Source organism: Cydia pomonella, chromosome 22, assembly GCF_033807575.1.
Source record: "Cydia pomonella isolate Wapato2018A chromosome 22, ilCydPomo1, whole genome shotgun sequence".
NCBI lineage: Eukaryota > Metazoa > Arthropoda > Insecta > Lepidoptera > Tortricidae > Cydia > Cydia pomonella.
The window spans coordinates 2,094,324-2,118,891 of NC_084724.1; the positions used below are offsets into that span (position 1 = coordinate 2,094,324).

The window sequence follows — 24,568 nt, forward strand, 5'->3', positions numbered from 1 at the left end:
AGGATTACATAGTCACTCTTTATATTCTCACAACACGCAGCAGCCTCCAGCCGCAGTGTGCACCGCGATAGCTCTTATTGTAAAAGTATTTTTGGTTTAAGAGGGAAGTGTACAGTCAGCATCAAAAGTAGCGGATCAAACAAGGTGTCAAAAGTATCTATCATGTTACCATTCTGTAACAGCTTAGCAAAAGGACTATGCGTCAAAATGGCCCCAATACCAACAGAGTTGAGAGTAAGGTCATTAGATAGGTATTTCTATGTACTTCATTTCGTTCTATGGGCACCAAGCGAAATTCCATTGCAGAACTGAGATATTGGTATTTTAGTCAAAATGTCGTCACCCTTATTACCTAGGCAATATAGTCCACCGCCGGGCCAGCGCGGCAAATCATTCAGTGTGCTCGCCCGGCGGTGCGCGAACATCTACCCTGCAGTAATTAATTTACTTACTTGGACTCTATTGCCTAGGTAATAAGGGTGACGACATTTTGGCTAAAATACCAATATCTCAGTTCTGCAATGGAATTCCGCTTGGTGCCCATAGAACAAAATGAAGTGCATAGAAATACCTATCTAATGACCTTACTCTCATTTCTGTTGGCGTTGGGTCCAGGCTCCATACAAAGTTGCCCATGGCCCTTTGATGGTTTTATATGTAGAACAATTAAGCCTGTAAAAGATATACTTTTGAATGTGAATTTTAGAGATTTATCTATGTTTGGAAAAGTTATTCGGAATATCAGATAATTTTGGCGCGTTCTTTCATCCGCTACTATTGATTGTACCACGTCTTCTAAATATTTTCCAATCTCCATGTTTGTTTAGTATGTTAGACACAATGAAAAGCTAGGTTTATAGGCTTTCTTTTTTTCTTCAAAATTTGCAACATTTTTCTTTTGTATTACAAATATTGTTTTTTTTTTTATCGAGTTTGTAAACCTAGAATATATTATGCTGAAGTGATCGACATAAAAATCTAAGTGATTTGTTAAGATTTACTTAGTGGAAACGGTTTTCTCCCGAAATGGAAATTTCATAGAAAAGTACCGTTATTTCGTTAGGATCGCAAAGCAATTCTTCCCTCTTAATGTTGTGTCCCTTAAAATTACTTTTCACCAAACTCTTGTACAGTTTCAGGCTGTACTTGTAGTTGTTTTGGTTAATAGGCTTCGTCAGTATGCGCCTTTTGGTGACGTCGTAGGTTTGATTTATCACGACATTTAAAATCACAGAGGCTACACTGAAAGGGCTTTTCGCCAGTATGTATCCTTTCATGTCTTCGTAAGTTTGACTTGTGTTTGCACTTGTAGTCGCAATGACTACATGTGTACGGCTTCTCTCCGTTGTGTATTCGTTGGTGATCTAGAAGGCGCTTCTTCTGACTGCATATGTAGTCGCAATCGTTACATTCAAATGGTTTCTTTCTAGTATGTATCATCAAGTGTACTTTTAAGTGTGATTTTTGACTGAATTTATCATCACAGTAGCTACATTGAAATGGCTTTGCCCCAGTGTGTATCATCTGGTGTTTATTTAAATCTGATTTCCGACTGCATTTGAAATCGCAGTGATTACACTGAAAAGGCTTTTCGCCAGTATGTGTCTTTTCGTGTGTACGTAAGGTTGACTTTTGACTGCTCTTGTAATCGCAATAATTACATGCGTACGGTTTCTCTCCGGTGTGTACCCTCTGGTGTATTATCAGGTTTCCTTTACGCGTGCACCTGTAGTCGCAAACGCTACACTTATATGGCTTAGCTCCTGTGTGTATCATCTGGTGTGATTGCATGTTTGTTTTCAGAGTACATTTATAATCACAGTGGCTACAAGTAAAAGGCTTCTCGCCAGTATGTTTCCTCACGTGTCTTCGTAACAAGGAACTATCTCTGCATTTGTAGTCACAATTACTACATTTGCAAGGCTTGTTGCCAGTGTGTATTGTTAGGTGATTTTGTAAGTGTTGTTTTTTACGAGTTTTATAATCACAGTAATTACATTGATAAAATGGTTTCTCTCTGGTGTGTATCCTCTGGTATTCATATGGTTTGTCTCCACTGTGACCAGTCATCGCGAGCTGTTCCCCGGCGCGGGCGGCGCTGCCGTCCGAACACACTGAAACAAAGAAGTTAAGTTTTTTGGCGTGATTTCTTCAATATTGTTTAAAATGTCTGGTCGTCTGATCTAGACGACCGGTCTGGCCTAGTGGGTAGTGACCCTGGCTATGAATCCCGGTGAGGGCATTTATGCGTGTGATGAGCACGGATATTTGTAAGGTCCGACCGAGATCTCGGTCTCGGCGGTCTCGGTTTCGGCCGAAAATCGAGCCGAGATCTCGGTCTCGGCTCACGGCCAAGATGGGCCGAGATTCTTGCCGAGACCAAGACTATATTTTCTGCGCTCGAGCGCCGGGATCTAAGCCACCCGTTGGTTGCATCGCCCGCGTGGTGTGACGTTTTTTGTGATTTTGATTGGTTTCGTGCCCACATTTTAAGCCAATTACTTATCAAATACTATGGCTCCTCTACACGATGGCCCAGCGTAGGCCAGTCCTAGGCACGCATTTATGCGTTAGAGGGCGCAAGTGATATTGCTATCTCATTTCACCGCATAGTTGCGTCCCTTAGACTGGCCTACGGTAGGCCATCGTGTGATGAGCCCCTAGGTGTTGGGATCGGATAGGCGCGGTTGCAAGTAATGACTTATTCATTTGGGTCTTTTCGTTTTGTGGTTGTTGTTATTGATGAATAAATGAGTGTATATTGTTATCGAGATGTAACTTAGATTAACTTGTTGTGAGTAGAAGATGACACTGGATATTTTGATACTAAATATATTATTATTTTATCTGGCTTCCTTACCTTATGCTCAATTCCACCAGCTAACATAAGGACGCAACTCGAAATTTGCATCTGATTACTTTGCCGCACATGTGGGAAAATGCAACTTTCTTATTAGTTTTTGAACAATCAAGTGGGCCTTTACCAGTTGGTGTGGTGAAAAGAAAATTAAACAATTAATGTTGTGGTGGGCAGCCCACATAATATTGAGAGAGAAAGCAAACAAGTGGCCCCGGTTCGTGACAGAGTGAACATCCAAGATAGATAAAAGAGAAGTGGACAACCACAGAAATATGAATATCCTTATATTCGTTTGACTCTAGAAGTAGCTTGACAGCTAGGCGGGTCTCTATCAGAATGATCAGAAAAAAAAAAAAAAAAAAAAAAAAAATTATTTATTCGTTAGCATACATGATTTTTACAATAGCAGGGTAGATGTCTCTTTTTAAGTATTCAGAGATACTTGTGATAAGAGACACCGCTCTTCCGCAGTAAAGTATCTTAACTAACAAAGGCGATACAGATTAACTTAAAGAACAGAAAATGCTATATTACTACATGATGAGTTGAGTAGAAAATAGAAAAGAAAATTAATAAATTTACAGGGTAAAGATGCCAGGTTTCCAGTTCACTTAAGAGGGGAGTAGGAGGGGTGTATGTGTGTGAGTGTGTGCGTGTATGTGTGAGTGTGCATGTGCGTGTGTGTGTGTGTGTGTGTGTGTGTCTGTGAGTACGCGCGCGTGTCCGTGTGTATGGGAGAGTATCTGAAATGTCTGTAAATAATATTATCTATGATAGCAAATAGTGTATATAATAAAAAGCAACAGGATTTATCATATTACACAGAGTTTGATTTTATGATTAATGTATCGTATCTCACTTATGTTAAGAGATCTTCAATTTCGAGATAGCTTTTATCTTTAAGCCAATTGATTAGCATTGTCTTACACTCTTTGAGCCTCACAGGGTAGATGTTAATATTTTTATTTACCATATTATATAATCTTGTAGATTGAGCAGTAAACTGTCTTTTTGCATATGCTGTGTTGGTGATAACTACGGGAATTACATTAGGTTTTCTACGTGAAGTGATAGGGTCATTTTTGTACATGGTATTTTTATGTTTCTTTAGTATGACATTTAACACGTAAAGTTTTCTTACTGTCAGTAAGTCACACATTTTATAAAGGTCAGTTGTAGGAAAAGTGAACGGCTTTGAGTACATGACCTTTAACAGTGCCCTCTGGGCCCTTTCGAGTTCAAGGAATTTAGTTTTTGTGGCCCCACCCCAGATCGGTATACAATATGTGAGAACTGATTGAGCCAGAGCAACATAAATTTGATTTAAGACAGTTTTTGTGGCAGCGTGTCTTAGGTTTTTAAACAACCATATTAGTTTACGTGTTCTGGTCATGATGACATCTGTGTGAACATGCCATGTTAGCCTTTGGTCAATCATAATACCAAGGTATTTTGTGTACTCTACTTTTTGTATAAAGGGGCAGGCACAGTTAGGGCTGATTGCACTGTTACAGGTATGTATTTTTATCATAAATGTTGTGTCGGGTTGGGTCCTATTGTATTTTGTAAAACACATGAAGTTCGTTTTACTAGTGTTTAGGGTAAGCAGGTTGTTTTGCAGCCAATGGGCGATCTTGGAAAGTCCTAATTCTGCTGTTTGTCGAGCCTCTTCCCAGGTATTTCCCGAGAACACAACTGCTGTATCATCAGCATAAGAGAAGATAGATGCATTATCAATGTGTAGATTACAGAGCTGGTTGATATACACTAGGAACAGGGTGGGACCCAAGACGCTTCCCTGTGGAACACCATATCCAAGTACCGATTCATCACTAATGTAGTCTCCAATTTTAACTTTTTGAATACGGTTCTGAAGATAACTACCTAGCAGCTGAAGCGGAATTCCTCTTACGCCAATCTTTTCTAGAGATTTTATAAGAACAGGGACAGAAACGGTGTCAAAGGCTTTCATAAGATCCAGAAAAACAGTTACGCATTTTTTGTTTTTGTCTACAACTTTAACTATTTCAGATGAAAGTGCGGCAACAGCATCCTCAGGCGAGAGGCCACGTCGAAAGCCATACTGATTTTTAGATAATATATTAAATTTGTTTAGGTAATTTATCAGACGGTCGTTTATTAGTTTTTCTATTACTTTTGATATGGCCGGTAGGACGGAAATAGGACGATAATTCGAGACACCGCTTCTGTCTCCACTTTTATAAACCGGTGTGACTATGGCCTGCTTCAAAGAGTCTGGAAAGATTCCAGACTTGAAGCAGGAATTGGCCAAGTGGGTAAGTAAAGGAACCACAATAGCACTAGCTTGTTTTAAGAACATAGTGGGGATGCTATCCCAGCCAGGAGCACTAGATGATTTTAGATTAGCAAGGATAATAAAGACTTCGTTTGGGTCTGTGTCATAGAGTACAAAAGAAGAGGTTGTGTAAGTAGATGAGATTGGAGAGGAATGAGGAGATAATTGAGAACTATTTATAATTTTTTCGGCAAGAGATTTTCCAATTTCTGAGAAATAATGATTCACAGCATTAACGGCAAGCAGAGGAGTTGCTTCACTCTCTAATAGATCATTATTGCTACTCCTGGCAGGTTTTCTATGTGTTATTTCATTTACAGCTCTCCAAAGTGTTTTTGAATTTTTACTTGCTTTCATTAACTTGTCTTTATCAAATTTACGTTTTAGCTTTTTAATTAGGTTATTAAGAAAATTGCGGTATCTTTTATAGGTTATTTTGAGTGTAATATTATCGGGGTCTGAGCGAAGCTTCCTCTGCATGTCGTTTCTATTTCTAATACAGCGGAGGATACCGAGGGTAATCCAGGGCTTAATAATGCGGCTGCTTCTGGGCACAAGGGTAGTTATAGTGTTAGATGTGAGACATGACTGAATATTATGTATTATAAGATTAGCGAGTTTATTAGGGTCATAAATATTATATAGCTCAGCCAAGTTGCATTCAGAAAGGGAACTTAGTGCTTTATCAAAATTGGTTGTAGTTATAGTCTTGAGATTTGTTTTAAAGGGATTAGCTCTATTCAATTTTAGCAGAACCATCGCATGGTCTGTGATGGTTGTTTGTAATACAACGACAAGGGCATTTAAATTTAAATTATTTTTACCACTTTTTATGATTATATGGTCGAGACATGTTTTGTCTCTGGTTGGCAGAAGATGTCCTGGTAAAGCACCATGCATCGCTAACATGTTTAAATAATTGAGTCGATTTGTGCGCTCGTAGCATTGCTCGGTAGATTTATGAATGAGGTTAATGTTTATGTCCCCAGTTATTATTAGGTTTTTGCAGGTCATTATAGTTTCAAGATGCGAATTTAAACTATTTATGAATTCATCAGCATTATATATTGAAGGTGACCGATAGATACCCAAAATTTTCATATCCGAAATTGTTACTTCAAGGCAAGACGCGTGTGTTAGTTTTATTTCTCTGACTTGAATGTTATGTGTATTTCTCACATAAATGACCACCCCGTCATTTTGATTAAGATGATTAGTAGTGGAGAATTGTAAATAGTTTTCTATTGATGGTACAGGTTTGTCAGGGTGTAGTCTGCATTCACTAAGAATAATAAGGTCAATATTGAAGTCTAACTGCGCCAGAGTCGTAATGAGGTTATCTAAATTACAATAAATACTCCTAATGTTTTGGGAAATGATAGTGAGATCCGTCAGTGAGAACTTAATATATTTAGTTAAGTCTTCACACTTACATGTCATAGTTTGTGCCACCGAGAGATCATCTATTTCGTGAATTGCCGATAAAGTGCTGTCCATTATGTAGTATTAGTAGAAACTGAATTGGGTATCCTAAATCGTTTAATTTGTAAGAGTGATACATATTTTAGGTATAGGTCTCTAGGACTGTGTATAGCAAAAAATGAGTGTAAGGCCAAAGGTAAGGCGAAAGTGATAGTAGGGTACTTATATCGCAGTTGTATGTTTTTCGATTGTGTTGTATGTTTAGTGTGGTGGGTAAGTGTGAGTTTACTAGTTTTATACGTTATATTATTAGGATTATGTTTATTAGTTGATATAGATTGCTTATGGTTTAGAGTGGGCTCGAGTGTTGGGACAATGCTTATCCATCGTAACGTAGAAAAACATATAGGTTGTATGGTGTGTTGATGTGTATTATAAGATTGTGTAACATATTTGTAAGTGGCGCTGTGACCAGGACTACATGCGATATGAGATAGTGTCACTATTACATATTGACTCAGTACATAGTTTAGCGTATAAAAAGATGCGTTTCGGATACCAGGAAGACATAAGTTATACAAGGTCAAAATATTTAAAGTTAGGGGAAACTGTGGCTTATAATATAGATTTAAAGTCATTCTGCTACCAGGAGTACATAGGTTGTACACAGTTTTGATGATTACAAGTAACGAAAATAGTGGATATTTGTAAGTGGCGTTGTTACCAGGAGTACATGCGATATGAGATAGTATAATTATTACATTTTGAGTCGGTACGTAGAGGTTACGATGGGCTACATATCGGGTACCAGGGATACATAAGTTATAGAAGAACAATACTATTATAACATTTACATTTTGTGGAAATTGTAGCTTATAATATAGATTTAAGGTGACTCTGCTACCAGGAGTGCATAAGTTACATACAGTTATGATAATCATATGTAGTACAGATAGTAAGTACTTACAAGATGTGACGTGCATTCGCATTGCAGTGTCGCTTATGTTGCTGTTTATGGGCACAAAAATACATAGGATAAGTGTTATGTAGTACAATGTATACAGTCATGTTTGTAAGAATAAGTTTTGTACTTGCGCCTCACTTTTTATCTGAATTACACGGGATGTTGCACTTTTCCGTACAAATACACGTCCAAAACTGGTCCAGCAGTAAAGGTAGTCTTTAGATTTAGCCAGGTCGCGTGCGAGAAAGCGTAGCCTAGCAGCTTTTGGGGTAAGTTGTTCTGACACATATATAGGGGTATTTTCCTGTTTCGTGTGTCCTAGGTGTTTGGCACAGAGTTTATCGCTAGGGTTTTTCACGTTGTGTTGTTTGCACTTCTGCAGGAGGTCCGACTTGGTGATGGATGTGACTAGTTCTAAGATGATGGGAGCTTTTTGCCTGTCCTCTTGCTTGGCTCGCACCCTATATATATCGGCTATATCGGAAGGTGAGATCACGTGACCAATCGAATCTGAGAGTTTTATGACCATATTTACCAAATCACCGCGGGTCTCTTTTTCAATTTTAGGCACATTTTTTATTTCAATGGTGTTCTTCCTATTTTCTCTTTGCAGATCTTCTACTTTCTCCTCCAGCAGATTGATGTATTCCCTATCTTCTCTTTTCTCAATCTCCAACTTTTCTACTTTCTTCTTTAGTTCGTCCGTTTGAGCCGTCAGAAATGCAATAGATTTTTCGATGTTTTTGTTTGTGTCTTTAATTTCTTGGGTTATAGTTTTTAGCTCTTTTTGTTGGGACAGCATGAGTTCTTTAATCATCTGTCTCATCTCCTCTTTAAAGTTTCCAAGTTCTGTCCCTGGGCTGTCACGGCCTCTTTTTTGGTTACGTTGAGTGACAAAATTGGGTGGAGTGTGGGCTGTGTCGTTATGTTCCATTGACTCCGAGAGCACATTGTGTCCAGCTTCACGTGCATCATCCATGTCCATACGCGCGAATGTGTTTTCACCCGTCATAGTCTTGTACGAAGTACCAGGAAGTTATGAGTTATAGGAGCTTCGTTAGCGCGCCGGTAAGTTGCACGTGTGAGACAAGCGAGTGACGTCAGAGTGGGCGGAGACAGGTCGGCCAAGCGCGCGCGCCGGTTGGACTATACCTCCCGTCGCGCGCTGGGGTACCAGGGTATCAGTACTTCACAGGAGACGTCACTTAACTTACAACCGCACGATTTCAAGTTATGCGTCCCTATTATTTGAACACTAATTAAATTATTTTAAATTTGTATTAAATTTTGAAAAATAAATAAAAGAAACTCATTAGGCACGTTTACACCTGAAGGCGGTCCGAGGGGAAGAGGAAGGAAGAAAGCACCATCGCATTGGAATTTGAGTCACGCCAGCCAAGCTACCGGTCGCCTTCACCGCGGCCCCGAAACCTGGCCCCGCTCAAACGGTATCACCAGGCCCTAGCCCGGCTAGCCTAGGCGACCCCTAGGTCCACACCAGCAGCACACACCGTCCTCCAAACGACGGCCGATCCACCGATCGGTGGGGAGGGGAGCGAGCCGCCACAGCCGAAAGCGGCCACTCAAGGAGGTATTGAATAACATCCATCCATTGTCATTTAATAGATAGCCATTGCGGTGTCAACAACAAAGTCAAATGCCGATGTGCTCCGTAATTACGTGCAAAAATTGCAGTTCCTCTGTAAATTGAAGTTACTTATTACAGGTAATACTAATAGCAATCTATTTGTGTAATAAAAACGGCAAAAAATTAAAAAAATACATTGTCTATTGCCGGACATTCCAAAGTTATCTATTGCTATGTATTTCCTTCATTGATGTTTTCAAAGCTAACGCGCAATGGACAATGAACATGTGAAATATGACATTAGTCTCAATATTGAAATAATGTGTCCAAATATTAGCAGTGAAGAAAGCGTTGGAGCTGCAAATCAGTCTATATTCTTAATCGTATCGTATCGATATTTTAATGTAGTAGGTAATGCTCTAACTCTCTGACTGTAACTGACCTGGAAGCACTTTAGGGCGATGCCACTCCTCGGGGCCCAGCACAAGCTCGTCCTTGACCTCATGGTCTGTATACAGTCTGGCCTGCGCGGCCGCCGCGCTCACAACATCAGAGCCCGCAACGCCATCGCACTCCCGCTCCTTCACACACACCTCTCCAGGCTCCATCTTCACACACACCTCTCCCTGCTCTGGTCGCACACACACTTCTCTGGGCTCCGTATTCACACATGTCTCTGTGGGTTCTGTCTTCACACACACCTCTCCGGGCTCAGTCTTCACACACACTTCTCTGGGTTCCATCTTCACGCAAACCTCTCTGGGCTCGGTCTCAACACATACTTCTCTGGGCTCTGCCTTCACATACACCTCTCTGGGTTTTGTCTTCACACACACCTCTACGGGCTCTGTTTTCACACACTCTTTTCTGGGCACCGTGTTCACACACGTCTCTCTGCGCTCTGCATTCACACACACATCTCCGCGCTCCGCTTTCACACACACAACCTCTGCCTCCATAATGCATGCTGTCTCTAGTGGCGTGTTGTGCTCCATAATGCCTGCTCGTGATACCTGCAACAATTATTATTATTTATTATTATTTATGAATGCACAGGCAGCTTATAGCTGATACGTGCACATCAATGTCCTGCACTTGTGTTTTGTCCATTTATACAATGTTTGTCGAGTCTGTTTTTAAAAGAATTCACCGAGGGTGCATGATGACTTGGGACTGTTTGGGCTTGACTTTATTTTTGAATTGTAACACATGATGACTTGGGTAGTAGTAGAAGTCTATATAGTTTAGATGTCTATGAAGTAGGATTGGCACTAAACAATATTTTATTGCTGGCTGCGCTATTTCGGATGCAATAATGTCTGGAGGATGCTTTCAGTATAGTTGAATAGAACATTGGTCATATAATTTATATAAAAAAAACATATAAGAAATAATGTGTGATTCATGATATATATGGTTTTTATTTTTATTTATAATTTAGTATGGTTTAAATAAATCTACACTGACCTGACAAACAAGAAGATTACTATTTAAGAATATTCTAACAACCAACTCTGTCAGTCAGGTAGCAATGTTTTATAACAGAATGACTTTAAAGTCTTCTATCTCTACCAGGCTTGATGATAAGGTCTATTCAGGTTATTTGAAATGACTTCTATAATGTCCAGTGATCGGTTTTTTGGATTCGACATGGGGTGAACGACCTCAATTATTATGTTAGTATGGATATGCCTCGGGAATCCGGGCTTTATGTTGTTAGAAAAGGCAAAAAAATACAATGTGTTTATTTTATTTCACTTAAAAACATCTAAGTAGCTGATAGACGAGTACTTACTCACCGTTCTTTTGTCTAAATCGAACAAATGAGCACAAGTGTTTACACTGACAGCTCATTTGCTGCCTCCAAAGCGGTACATTTTGTACCGTTTGGATAAAAGTTCGGCGAGTAAGTACGCGTGTCTATCAGCTAATATATGGTTACTACGGGTTAATTGTTTGAATAAATGAATTCGTTATCAAAGAGTGAATTACACTTCTTTCAACTCAGAGGTAGTTTGAGAAAAACAATGTCCACAATGTCAAATGGTTTTATTGCTCACCAAAAATAATTAGAACTGAAATCCAGACAAAATAATGAAATGTCAATGTCAAGATTTTGAAGTATTTTTTCCATCATGACAGATATATAAGCTAATACTTTGTGGAGGTTTTAATATATTTTGCTTTAAATAAAATGTTGAGATTAGGAAAAGAATAGAAGTTTTTGTCTCAACTGGTCGCCATGTAAGAGTAAAAAAATTCTTAGAGATAATTTTAATTGTTTTATTTTTGTACGGTTTGTTCGGTATCGCGGGAAACTGTCGTATCTATATTAACTTTTCTACTTGATATCCCGCGAGGGAGAATCCAAATAACCGATCACTGATAATGTCACACACACCAACATAGTTAATAACAGTAGGATTAATAATTAGTTTAACATTTACCATAGTTTGAAACCATAAGTTCATTTGATTTCGTATTGAAGCGTATTTATTTCCCTGTGGAAACATAATTATCAACATATTTAATCTGTTCAGACTCAATATATACAGGTTTTTTTGTAATTTGAAATAATTTTCGAATGTAGGGTGTAATATTGACATCAGAATGGGTTCTCACACACACCAACATTGCTAACAAATAAACAATTAAGGATTTTAAATTATAATTTACATTAATTTCTAGGCATAAACGTCAATACAAGTATATAAGTATTAAAATATAAATAATTAATGCAGAAACATACTTACAAAAGCATTGGTAATCATCTGTCATACGAAAAATAAAATTTACCAATAATTTTTTTTTTTTTTTTATTATTACACAAATTGACTAAGTCCCACAGTAAGCTCAATAAGGCTTGTGTTGAGGGTACTCAGACAACGATATATATAATATATAAATGTTTATAAATACTTAAATACATAGAAAACACCCATGACATGTAGATCATATAGATATCCAACGAGTCTATTATATAAACAATGTCAATTGCTCTCTGTTAGACAACTATTTATACTTCAGTTAGTGCTAAAGCAGCATAAGCTTACCCCTTATGATCAAAATAAAATTACAAGCAAACGAACTTTGACTAATGTTTGTGCACCATATAAATGTAGACTAGCTACGGCCAGACGGCAACAAAGATTTATGGGCATCTTTTTATATAATAAGATTAATAAAACCCTAAACATTTATCCCCTAAATAAACATGAGTGTAAGGAAAAACTTAAGTCCTGGTTGCTGTCATTAGACTATGTACAAACTGAAAGCATCTTACCCTGATTTACTCACACACACACACACACACACACACACACACACACACACACACACACACACACACACACACACACACACACACACACACACATCTACACAAAAAATATATATGTAAAATAAATTGCATTGTATTCTTATTAGAATGGCATTTGTTTTATAATATTAAAACAAGCCTTAATTATCTACTTTAAGTCTAAAATGAAAATGGTTAATGTCTTAATAGTTACTATTATGTTTGGGAGAGGACACTGACTTCTGTAACACAGGTTTTTACCTAGCTCAGAAGTCAGGGACTTCAACACTAAAATGTACTTACCTTAATGCCAATAAAAAAAAAAATTTATTAAATTTATTATTTATTATTATTATGACTCAGGAACAAATATCCATGCTCGTCACACGAATAAATGCCCTTATTTAACAATAATTAATCAATAATATCATAAAATTCATAAACAATCATTATATAACATTTTTCAATTAACATTTCCTTTAACCGTTTCTTAAATAACCTATTTTATTTTATAAATAACCTACCACTAATTAGAATTGATTTTGCTTTGTTCAAGTTCAGAGAAGAATGTAACATGACATTTGACATTTCCTACACGAAACTAATAAAAAGTTGGTGTTATTTTGTAGAAAAAAAACTGAAATTGTCTCAAGAACATATCCCCTTTTTAACGGCCGGTACAGACAGACTGCAACTCACTACACAGTTTCCATACAAATTGCAGTTACCGTGCAGTCCAGCGGCGGCCATATAAATTACAGTTGAGCGTATACAGTTTCAACAGCCAACTGCAAGATGGACCAAAGAGTTTCTTCTGCTTAAATGTCTTAAGTGTTAGCATTCCGGATCTGGATACCCAGACCTTCCCGTTCATTTCATAAACTTATATCAAAATAACTAGCATTTTTGCAATAAGCACTCTTTGCAGTTGTGTGTCATTGTCATCCCACTCAATTGTACCGTTGACACATAAATAAAAAAGCCTTCTAATCCAACTCATATCTAAAGTTTACCTTTAAATCTGAGTCAGATTAATCTTAAACTACATCTAAACACAATTTATTTATTTTTGTTTGAAGGAGTGGATCTCCTTGTAAGTAAAGGCCTTAACTGTTACTCCTAAACATTTAAAAAATGAAGTAATTCTCGGAATTACCTGAATACACTTAACTTTTATTGAAAGTAAGTTTATATTTTATTGTGGGATGTACCACACTTCTATCCAAGGATGGGCCTTACAGGCACTGAGAATGGTGCTAGTTCAGTAGTGCCACTCACAAATTTGAGCCAATTGTACAGTCTAACGGAATGAGTTGCGACCAATCGCGCGCGTGGAGCGAACTCATCCACCAATCGCGTTATAGCGTTAGACTGCAAAATTGACTCAAATTCGTGTGTGTGACACAACTGTACTGGCCCCATTCTTATTGTCCGTAAGGCCCGTTCTTAGATATATATATGTCCATGGGTACAATAATATGTAAGCGACACTGTTATTTAGTGTATAGTTACACGGATTTAAGTTTGGAAGAAAGGAGTTATCACTACTTTTAAGGCTATAGAATTTCTAATCTAAAAAACTGGGTATACGAAACAGCAATTTCGGAAGTAGATGCATTTTATGTATAATGTATATTGGTAACGGTATCCTACGTAGAACAGTACACTGTTCTTGTTAGGATGCTAACTAGGTTGATAGCATTTGTTGACCAACTTCCCAACAAAAAGCGCCAGTCAACGATAGATATAATAAGCCCTTATTCTGAAAATATATACAATATGTAAGAAATACGCACCTGATATCTTCACCCACATTTATCTTCGAACAACCAGATATTTATTAGTCATACAACTCGAGGGAAGGCACTTGCCTCTTGCCGGCCCGTACTGAAGGCAACTCGGGTGGACTCGCAACTGAATTTATTGAATGGAATCCAAAATAAGAAGGTTCATACCCTTCAATGTATGAGAATGAGCCTCAAACGCAAAGCAATTAATACAATACAAAATCAATGCTCAAACGTCTCAGCCGAGCCTCAAACCTTACATTTTGATTATGACAATTTTGTTTTGACATCTTTATTAACAGATAATAAAAGATTGCCGCACACGCACAGGCAGGCCAACGCCACCTAGAAGAATTTTTTCTATGGAGTTTGAATGGCAAACTATTGCCAACCAAACAATATTGGGGTTGTGCAAATACATATTTCCATAGCATTAACTCACATAATTCTAGAAACAAATAAGCAATATGGTAAAACAGAGATTGTGACCATTTATACACGTATTCTACAGCGGTATTGATAAACGGGATAAAAACGGGACGCGATACTTAAATACGGTGACAGTCCCGTATATACCTATGGAAACCCTCTATATAACCGTAATTAATCTACGAAGATTTTCACCACAGACAAGAAAATAATCTGCCATGTTCATTCATGGATAATATTTTATTTTTATTTTTTTAATCTAGTAATTATTTTAGATTTTAACCTTAAATATAAGGAAATATATCCCGGTTCTACTAATAAACTGTTTTCAGGTGCGGGTAATGTGTGAAATTTGTGAGAAAAGAAGCTTTAATATACTTTCCAAGGAAATAATTATATACATAGAAATATGTATGTATAGATGTCTTGTAAACAGAACTTTTTAAAATCAAAATAAATCGGTTTTTAAATCCCTCAGTCACCCGTTGCGTTAATCATGAATGCTATACAGAGTTCAATTCAAACGTCCGGATGTATTTTAAATGAAGTATACGAGATATAACTGGTTCACATACTTTTATTTCAACAGAAAAAGTTAACATTATAGTCCAACCAAGTATTAGTACATTTAAAGAAATTTTCACTATACATCATACTACTTAAATGTGGCTTCGATCCTAACCTAATTTTTATTATGAAAATTGTTAACATGAGCCTATATTTCAACCCTCTCCATTTTATCGATATCAATAAAAAACGGAAGCGTATAGCATCTACACTATTTTAGTCTCTTATGTTGGTACTATTGTTAATTGACAGTTCTTTGGCGTACATGTTGGTATTGATTTGCCATTCAAACTGATTCCATTCGACATTATGGGAGTCCCGTCTCTTAAAACGTAGTGATTATTTGTATTCTCTTTGGTATCGCCGTATCGATGGGATGGGATATAGCATATAGCTATTATTAATTTATTATTATATGACACAAAGATTGAATTGGAATTAAATTGAGGTTAGTTTGTTAAACAAAACACACGAAATAACGATTAATCTTATTTACTTATACCTACTATAGTTGTGGTGATTGGCATTTGCCATATTTACAAACAGTGTATAGTGGTTACCGTGCGTGATGGATTCTTGTCGCTGCTGCCTGCGGTGTCCTCCGGACAATGACCTGACGACGCCGTACACACATAACGGCAAAACAGAGACATTTTATGATATGTTCAAAGAATGCTTCAATATACATGTAAGTACTTACTAACAAATGAAAGGTTAAAAAGATTATCAGTGACTACTATGGGTAGTTTTCACAACATTTTTCTATATTAGTGACATGACTATTAACTAATTGACATGCAGCTGGTACTGGGCGGCTCGGGCTCGTGCGGCATCTGCTCGGCGTGCGTGGGCCGCCTGCGAGACGCGAGCGACTTCAAGCTGCAAGTGCAGCGCAGCCAGGCGGAGTTGCAGGCACTGCTTGTTAAAGGTCGGCTTAAATAAGTAATTTTAAAATCTCTACTTCATGTGTATTTGGTGTGTCAAAGAAAATAATTGTCTGAATTAAAATATGGATATCACTAAGCAAGACCAAATATCATCATCATCATGAACTGAATGAGTTATTCTCTTGTCGGTAGAGTATCTAATCCAAATTGTTTATTTGACAAATATAAGTTTAAACAGAGTTACATGTTATACTGACCTCCACACTAGGCATAGCCTGTCTCGTAGAGGAAATAATAAGATAAACATATTGTAAGCTTTAGTGGCTAGTAGCAACAGTAAGTACTTATTCTAAAGGTAATACATATCTTCCAGCTTTTCCTATCTTGCGCTAACTCTGACTTTTTGATACGACACAACCCCTACTTTTTTTTGAGGAACTGTTATAGGGCTCATTATTTGGCAAGTGAAGTTTACTTAGTTACATTTTGATTTTTTTTTTATTAAATAAGATTGCTTGTGTTGTTCAGTGGAGTCTGCGGTCAAACCTGAGCAGGATGATCACTCGGTGATTGATGTGTTCTGTAAGTAATTTTCTATTGACATATTTTTAGTATTGAACCATAATTCAATACTTTTTTCTTTGTAACTGCAATGCCCTCGTAGTAATAACACATTTTCATAATTTCATAGAAGTTTGACATTTAAAATAACCGGAATTAAAATTAAAATTACATTTAAATGGAGCTCCGCAGTGCTGCTTACTTCATAAAGTGATGTTTGTTTTGGTCTGCGGTTTATTACTATTTAACTTGACATGCTGATATGTAATTTTTTTTCAAATCTTACAAACTATTTTTCAACCACTTCCTGATATGCAATTGAGCTGAAAATGTGCATACATATGTAAGACGGGTGACAATGCAATATTATGGTACCATTGAGCTGGTCTGATGATGGAGACAGGAGGTGGCCATAGGAACTCTGTGATGAAACAATGCAACCTAATTGTGTTTAGGGTTAGAGTAGTCTCGATGAGTATTAGTTGCCCGTGGTAAGAAAAGTACAGTCAGCAACAAAAGCTTGTACCAAAAATTTAATTTTGGCAAAAGTTATTATATAATTATTTTCTGCTTCAGATGAAGTGCCCATACTAGAAGAGCATTCAGAGGTTGGTGACGAGAAGACCAAGGAAGATGTTACAGGTAACCTATTTCCTAAATATGTAGCAAGTATTTACTATGCGTATTTTAATACATTTTATAGATATCGTTAGTGAAAAAATTTAAATTATTGCTGCTATATTTTTTCCTTACACATTATTTATTGCGTTAAATCAGTATATATCGTGTCATTCACGACGACGCGAACCTTAACTCGTATTGTGATGTTATTAAAGGTTAGATTTGAGAAATCTGCGCGTCATCGTGGATGACACGAACTATATTATTGTTCAAAAATAAACAGTTTTTTACTTTCATAGTGTTGTTGTTGTTGTCCTAAAGCACCCCAGAGGTGCAAAGGGCCTTCACAAGCTCGCGCCACGCCTTCCTATCTTCAGCTCGTCCTCTGGCCTCGCTCCAGCTCAACCCGACCGCTCGTAACTCTCTTTGGACGGACCGTTGCCAAGAGTGTACAGGACGCCCGGAGCCACGGCTTCCGTCCGGCGGTTTCCACGCGAAAGCTATGGTAGCATTATTCGTTTCCCCTCTTCGAATAGTATGTCCTATCCATCTCCATTTCCGTGTCGCAATTTCTTCGTCAATGGGTGTTTGCCGGCATATACTCCATAGGTCTTCATTTCGAATGGTTTTTGGCCAGAAAACGCGAAGGATCGACCTGAGGGACTTGTTGACGAAGACCTGAAGTTTATTAGTTAGGCCTTTAGTCACTCTCCACGTTTTTGTGTACTTTCATAGTACACAAAAATATTCTTTGTTTTATCAAGGGCATGAATATTCTGTAGTAATAACAATTTTACATTGATTTTAACTTGTTAGTTTCTTTGACAGTAAATAATTAGTTCTAAGGATGATTCTCAATCTCCTAAGGCCCGCAATACCACCAGTACTAATTATTTCATTTAATTTATTTCGTTGTAAATCCGACCCATGCAGCTGTGACCCGGGTGGCCGAGAGCAAAGTGAATTTGAAATACTGGTGTGTATTGTCAAGGAAGACTTTGTAGCCACAGTAAATTTACTGCTATCGTTCGACACATGATTAATACTTTAAGAACGCCATTTGACTTTGATCATTATTATTTCACAGATATGTCTTAAATTGTAAAATACCAAAAAGTGGCGCCATCTTACCGGGCACAACCTAAGGGTTATGGTGCCATCGCTCGAAACGATGTCGCCATACCTTTGGCCTTTGATCTATTAGATGGCACCACTTTTTGATATTTACCAAATTTACCACACATCACTGAAATAATAAGGATCAAAGTCAAATGGCGTTCTAAAAGTTATAATCATGTGTCGAAAGATGGCAGTAAATTTACTGTGGCTACAAAGTTTTCTTTGACAATCCACCTTTATTTCAAATTCTCTTTTCCGTGAGGTACGGTACGGTGACATTTATTTCAGTTTATAATTTATATAGTATTTGTGTAGTAGTAGTTTGTTTAATTCTGCCGCCAGAGTGCAGCACTAGCACCCATCGTCAACCATAGAGTAATTTATACATACTGTGCCTTTAACTGTTTTTTTTTGACAAGTTTTCACAGATTAGAAAATATGATACTGATGCATCAAGGCGGTTTGTTTACAAAGGGCCCGCCGGGAAACGCGAAATTCGAAATTTAGTTATCTGCCTATTTATCGTTCGAATATGCAAGAGTGGTAGAGAGGTTGAATAACGAATTCGGTGTTCTTGTTTCGCGGTAGACCCTTTGATTGTGATGGATTGTGGTAGTCGCGCCCCCTACGCAGAGTTTCGCGTAATATTCCCTATTGGGTGTTGACAGCCCATTAAAGTTAAAGGCTAGGTTGTGATTGCTTGCCCTTAAAGCATGATTTAGTCTTTTAAAGGTGATGACGACCGGTCTGGCCTAGTGGGTAGTGACCCTGCCTATGAAGCCGATGGTTCCGGGTTCAAATCCTGGTAAGGGCATTTATTTGTGTGATGAACACAGATATTAAATTTGTTCCTGAGTCATGGGTGTTTTCTATGTATTTAAGTATTTATAAATATTTATATATTATATATATCGTTGTTTAAGTACCCACAACACAAGCCTTAATGAGCTTACTGTGGGACTTAGTCAATTTGTGTAATAATGTCATATAATATTTAAAAAAAAGGTTGCATATACATATTCGAGAATTTTACGAAAGCCAAAGACGGAGTTTGACATTAATAACCACTGTTTAAAATAACTGTCATGCTGTGCTGTGTTTCTCGTATCGTAAATATAATTAATATTACATGTAACACAGATCTTTGTTATTGTTCCAGATGAAGACCCCCTCGCCAAGTCGGAGACGGATGATGTGATGAGTGACGGCGACTCGTCAGCGGCGGGTTAGTGCTATTATTTTATCCCGCTACTATACATTCATAATGATCAAAATGGTATTCAGATGATAACCGTGGTCGCATACTACGTAACCTACAAAATAAACAGTAACTAAAGCTGAAGCGCTTTCCCTATAGATTTTCTTACATTGACCTGCCTGTTGCTATCTGTATTACACGCATAATTATAAAGTAATTAACTTACTTACTGCTGTGGCGCAGCGACCTGAAGTGGATCTTGGCCTCCGACACCAAAGACCGCCATGCTTCTCTGTCCAAAGCCGTTTCTGTCCAGTCGACGGCGCCGAGTTCGCTAAGCTCTTTTTGCACTTCGTCTCTCCAAAAAAATAAAATAAATAAAATAAAATACGTTTATTTCAGACTAAAGGTCCATACATGGTTAGTAAACAGGAACCCATTCACAGCCAGCGACTCAGCTTATGGGTCATACTCAGGGCCAGTGACTCGCATGTGAGTCATGAATAAATTCTGATTTAAACATAAACGAAACGTAATTTGACATAATAACGTACGTATCCACATAGTTAACAACCATATCTATAAGGTATATTACGATAAAAAACTATAAACGCGTTTTTTTAAATAAAAATAGAGCATAGAATATTCATTTCTTTCTTTCAATATAAAACAAGGCAGTTGAAACAGTCACCACTAACTAATATTGTATTATCATATTAGTGTGTGTCAAATATTTACAAGTTTCTTAAAAATATTTTGTTTTGTGTGAGGGGTAAGGCAAGGGCAATGGGTCAAATAGAACTTCCAAGATTTGACCCATAAAACAACAACAAGCGGCGCAAGTTAAATATGTTAAAATTAATATGTTTCTTCCTACAAACTGCATTTTTTTTTTGATAGGCACAGATAAAAGGTGGTTAGTAAAAATGTTGCATAATGTTGTTCAACTGGCCGGCTTCATAAGCGGCGATTTATTTACTGTGCGTGCCGCGCCTGAGACCCATAAGCTGAGTCATACGTTTTAGCCAAAAACGATTTGTATGGTAGCCCAGCGTTTGTTTACGCTCGACGGGTCTTGGCCATGAATGGGTTAAAAACAAATTTTATTACTAGTATTACTAATAGTACAACAAAAAAATTATATATAACTAGCGTTGAAAATTTCCGGAAAAAATCCCGTTTCTTTCCAAACGGCTCGTTTTTTTCATGATTTTTACGGAAAAATCATGAAATTTACCGCTTCAATTTATCCGAAAAAAACGTTTTAATCGTTTTTTTCGTGAAGGTTTCAATCGGTTATTTTTCTTAATACTGGTGTGTAGGTAAATGATTATTGACAATATTGACATCTGTGTCAGTTCAGTTCAATTTTCACAATCGTGTGGCTTCATTACGCTTTATGTGGCTTTATTATCTGATGAAGAGTTTCTAAAAATGGTGCAGTATATTACGAAATTAACAGATAATATGCAGTTAAGCACCAGCGATATGATGGGTCAATTTGCCGAGTATCAATCGAAAGGAGGTTTCTGGGGTAACGAGTGTATTTGGCCTATCACGAAAATAAATCCCCTTAATTGGTGGAAAGGTTTATGCTCTACAAAACTGCTTTCAAAAATTGCAATCCGATTACTGAGCATTCCTCCATCATCTGCCGCCGCAGAAAGAAATAGGTCATTATTTGGAAGGACGCATACTAAAGATCGCAATCGACTTTTGCCAGAACGGCTAAACAAATTAATCTACATTCGGTCTAATTTACACCTACAAATGGGCAACATCGACGACATGATAGCCGAAACAATTGAAATATGGTCATAGTGATAGTGATGATGAAATAAATGAATAGTAATGATATTAAATAAATTGTAGTGACTTATTGTATTTTTTCTTTAAAAATCCGAAAAAAACGGAAAAAAACGTATATTTCATAAATTCCCGAAAGAATCATTTGTTTTTTTCCGACATTTTCAACGCTATATATAACTAAAACTAAAAACTAAACAGTGTCTGCATGCAGTCTCTGCCAACGATTGATATTATATTGCTGTCCCACCCATGATGCCGGTTGTCAATGTCACTGTGCGAACTTGACAGCAATATAATTATGCGTGTGCAATAGAGATAGCATCAAGCGGGTCAATGCACGAAAATGTATATGGAAAGCGTCTCTGCTTTAAGCGATGATGAACTTTAGGGCAAAGTGGTAATCATGAATCAACTGCGTATGTCATCTGAATTTTACTATGAACATTTTATTTATACTTAATAGATTACAATTAATTCATAAACAAACTTGTACAAAAGAATTCTTAAAACGAATTTCATAAGCAAACTTGTACAAAAGGATTCTTAAAAGTAAACCAGAAGGTCTGTTTCCTAAGTAGGCGAACCTGTGATGAGGATAAACAGTGCCCCTCCCCTTAAATATAATTATTAATTACAATAGAAGATAGAATGGAATACTAGCTTTTTCCGCCGACTTCGTCTGCTTGCAATAAAAAATTTGGGTAGATTATTTCTCATTCAATCTGCTTTTTATTGTTTCTCAATAAAAGTTTCCACGCCATAAAAGGCGGCGGCTCAATATTCAGCGTGTGGTAGCCCTGGTCTCCCTCAGCCGCGTCTCCAGCAGAAACTTGTCCAGCAGTCTTGACATTAAATGTCGCAACGAACGAAATGTCTAATGCTCAACACGTTTCAGCTAATAATATAACCGGATTAACTAGAACTCTATTTTCAACTCCTTTTGCTTGTAATAATAGTTTTAAATTGTTGAGCATACACGATTCGTCAGTCGCGACACTCGTGACATCTATTGTCAAATAGCGGTACTGATATATCCAGTACTTGACGTTATGGTAAGAAAACGATGTATGCTTATTTATTTCTCTATGGTTTAAATCGTTTTGCTAATTTGTGTTTCAGTGTGTTCAGAAAGCAGCGCCGCCCGGGAACAGGAAACCCGCAAAAAACAACGCTTACCATATCACATATCAAGACACACTGGCGAGAAGCCTTTTACGTGCGACTACTGTGGTGACAAATTTAGTCGGAAATCAACCCTACATAGTCACCAGATGATACACACTGGAGAAAAGCCATTTAAATGTAGCGAGTGCGACTACAGCTCCAGGCTGAAGGCAAGCTTGCTAACTCACCAGAGGATACACACCGGAGAGAAACCATACACATGTAACTACTGTGATTACAAATGCAGTCAACAAGCAAGCTTACAAGCACATCTGCTGATACATACCGGGGCAAAGCCATTTAAATGTAGCCACTGTGACTACATGTGCAATCGGAAAGGAAACTTACTAGTTCACCAAAGAATGCACACAGGAGAGAAACCATATACATGTAGCCATTGCGATTACAAGTTCAGTGATGGTTCAAAGTTACGAAGACACGAAAGGACACATACAGGCGAAAAGCCTTTTCAGTGTGACCTCTGTGATTACAAATTCAGTCGGAGAACACACTTGCAAAGGCATAAGATGATACACACTAGGGCGAAACCATTTAAATGTAGCAATTGCGAATACGGGTGCAGGCGAAACGAAGAATTGCTAAGACATCAGAAGATACACACTGGCGAGAATTTATTTATAGGCACTGCATCTACACAAGTCAACAGAAACTGACTTTTCTCAAGCTTGCAATGAAATGGACATAGAAATAGACATACTTTATTAGTAAAAAGATATTACAGGTCACAATTGGTCACAATTTCAAACTTATACACATCTTATATCTATTATCATCTTATATCTATTTTCCTGACATCTATTTTTCTAGTGTGTAAGCGAATTGGTGTAGTACTGTAAGCTTGCACTGTGTTAAATAAATAAAATGATAAAAATTATGTTTGTATCAATTGAATACTAAACGATTAAATTAAATGTTGACATGACTTACATCTAATTAGGTCCGGAAATACTACGTATCCGGTGCGATGAGGGAAGATGGTATGTAAAGGAATTTCATACAGCCTTACACACCTAGGCCTGTAAAGAAACCTTATTTTGATTTTAAACGACAAATTGTGACTCAACGTCTTGGCATTCAACCATCAAATTATAAAACACAAACTGACAATTTTTTTTAAATTGCAAGTTCTAGAAAAGCACTATCCAAATCTTGGCGAGAAACGGGGTTGCCGGCCGCGTATTCCTATCCTAGCGTATATCTACTTAGCCGGCAAACCTTCATTTCCCGGCCATCTAAGAAGGAAACATCCAGGCGAACCTCTAGTGATCCGATATTGATGTGAAATATCACATTCACTGCCGGCAACCCACCTGGTGGGCGCTCGTGAACTTTGTTCAGATGCCGGACAACCCGCTGGGCGGGTTGTTTTGTATGCAGCTATAGACCACCGGTTTCTGGTGTAGTGCGCCGTTTTTTGTCTGGCAGTGAATGTGATATTCGCTAGTTACCGATAGAGCATATGTTTGACTGTTTTGTAGTATAAGTAATATAAAATAAATATTGTGTATTAAAGTACATTATTTCATTGTCTTTAGTTTCCTGTAGATAAACGCTGGGGTTTTATTAACTAACACAAACGGGACTTAATCGCATATTAAGTTTAAAATTTACCTCCGACGTTTCGAGGACGGCGTTGTGCCCGTGGTCTCGAAGACGACTGGCTAAATGTTGTGGAATGCAGTCATATACCCCTAGAAAATGTCATGTTGAAAATTGTGTGACATCATAATTTACGGTTTGACAGATAACTACATATACACGTAGAAGATACGAACTGTCAACTGACATTTGTCATTTGTTGTTTATCGCCTAACTGTCAACAGTGTCAATCCGAGAGTTGTGACGTCATCAGAATCTTCAATGACGTTTCGAGTTTGGTCACGTGACGTGTGCCAAAAGATATTTTAAATTCTATATTTACAAAAATATGGTCATTACAGGTCCCCTAAAAGTAGT

General features: G+C 37.6%; 2 protein-coding genes across 3 annotated transcripts; one reads left to right on the plus strand and one right to left on the minus strand.

The window, feature by feature from the left end:
• Positions 1-983: 983 nt before the first annotated feature.
• On the minus strand, positions 984-14,397 carry LOC133530186 (zinc finger protein OZF-like). The gene is made up of 3 exons (XM_061868043.1): positions 14,246-14,397; positions 9,594-10,164; positions 984-2,114 (listed from the first exon to the last, which is right to left on the minus strand). Exons 2-3 carry the CDS (start codon positions 10,144-10,146, stop codon positions 1,162-1,164), a joined length of 1,506 nt encoding a protein of 501 aa, XP_061724027.1. The 5' UTR covers positions 10,147-10,164; positions 14,246-14,397; the 3' UTR covers positions 984-1,161.
• Positions 14,398-14,649: 252 nt separating this feature from the next.
• Positions 14,650-24,303, plus strand: LOC133530188 (gastrula zinc finger protein xLCGF3.1-like). 2 transcript variants are annotated; one of them, XM_061868046.1, is made up of 7 exons: positions 14,650-15,920; positions 16,034-16,160; positions 16,648-16,701; positions 17,257-17,322; positions 19,580-19,645; positions 20,021-20,038; positions 22,547-22,569. In XM_061868046.1, the coding sequence occupies exons 1-6, from the start codon at positions 15,801-15,803 to the stop codon at positions 20,023-20,025; spliced, it is 438 nt and encodes a 145-aa protein (XP_061724030.1). In that variant the 5' UTR covers positions 14,650-15,800; the 3' UTR covers positions 20,026-20,038; positions 22,547-22,569. The 2 variants fall into 2 exon arrangements, with proteins under 2 accessions (XP_061724030.1, XP_061724029.1); XM_061868045.1 differs by lacking the exon at positions 20,021-20,038 and having other exon boundaries at positions 22,547-24,303.
• The last annotated feature ends 265 nt before the right edge of the window (positions 24,304-24,568 follow it).

Excerpts from the sequence above, each read along its gene's own strand:
- LOC133530186 (XM_061868043.1), bottom strand. The coding sequence starts at position 10,146 with ATGGAGCACAACACGCCACTAGAGACAGCATGCATTATGGAGGCAGAG. Across the intron at positions 2,115-9,593 it reads TCGCCCTAAAGTGCTTCCAG|TGTGTTCGGACGGCAGCGCC; the intron begins GTCAGTTACAGT and ends TCTTTGTTTCAG.
- LOC133530188 (XM_061868045.1), top strand. The coding sequence starts at position 15,801 with ATGGATTCTTGTCGCTGCTGCCTGCGGTGTCCTCCGGACAATGACCTG. Across the intron at positions 16,702-17,256 it reads CTCGGTGATTGATGTGTTCT|ATGAAGTGCCCATACTAGAA; the intron begins GTAAGTAATTTT and ends TTTCTGCTTCAG. Across the intron at positions 19,646-22,546 it reads CGGCGACTCGTCAGCGGCGG|TGTGTTCAGAAAGCAGCGCC; the intron begins GTTAGTGCTATT and ends TTTGTGTTTCAG.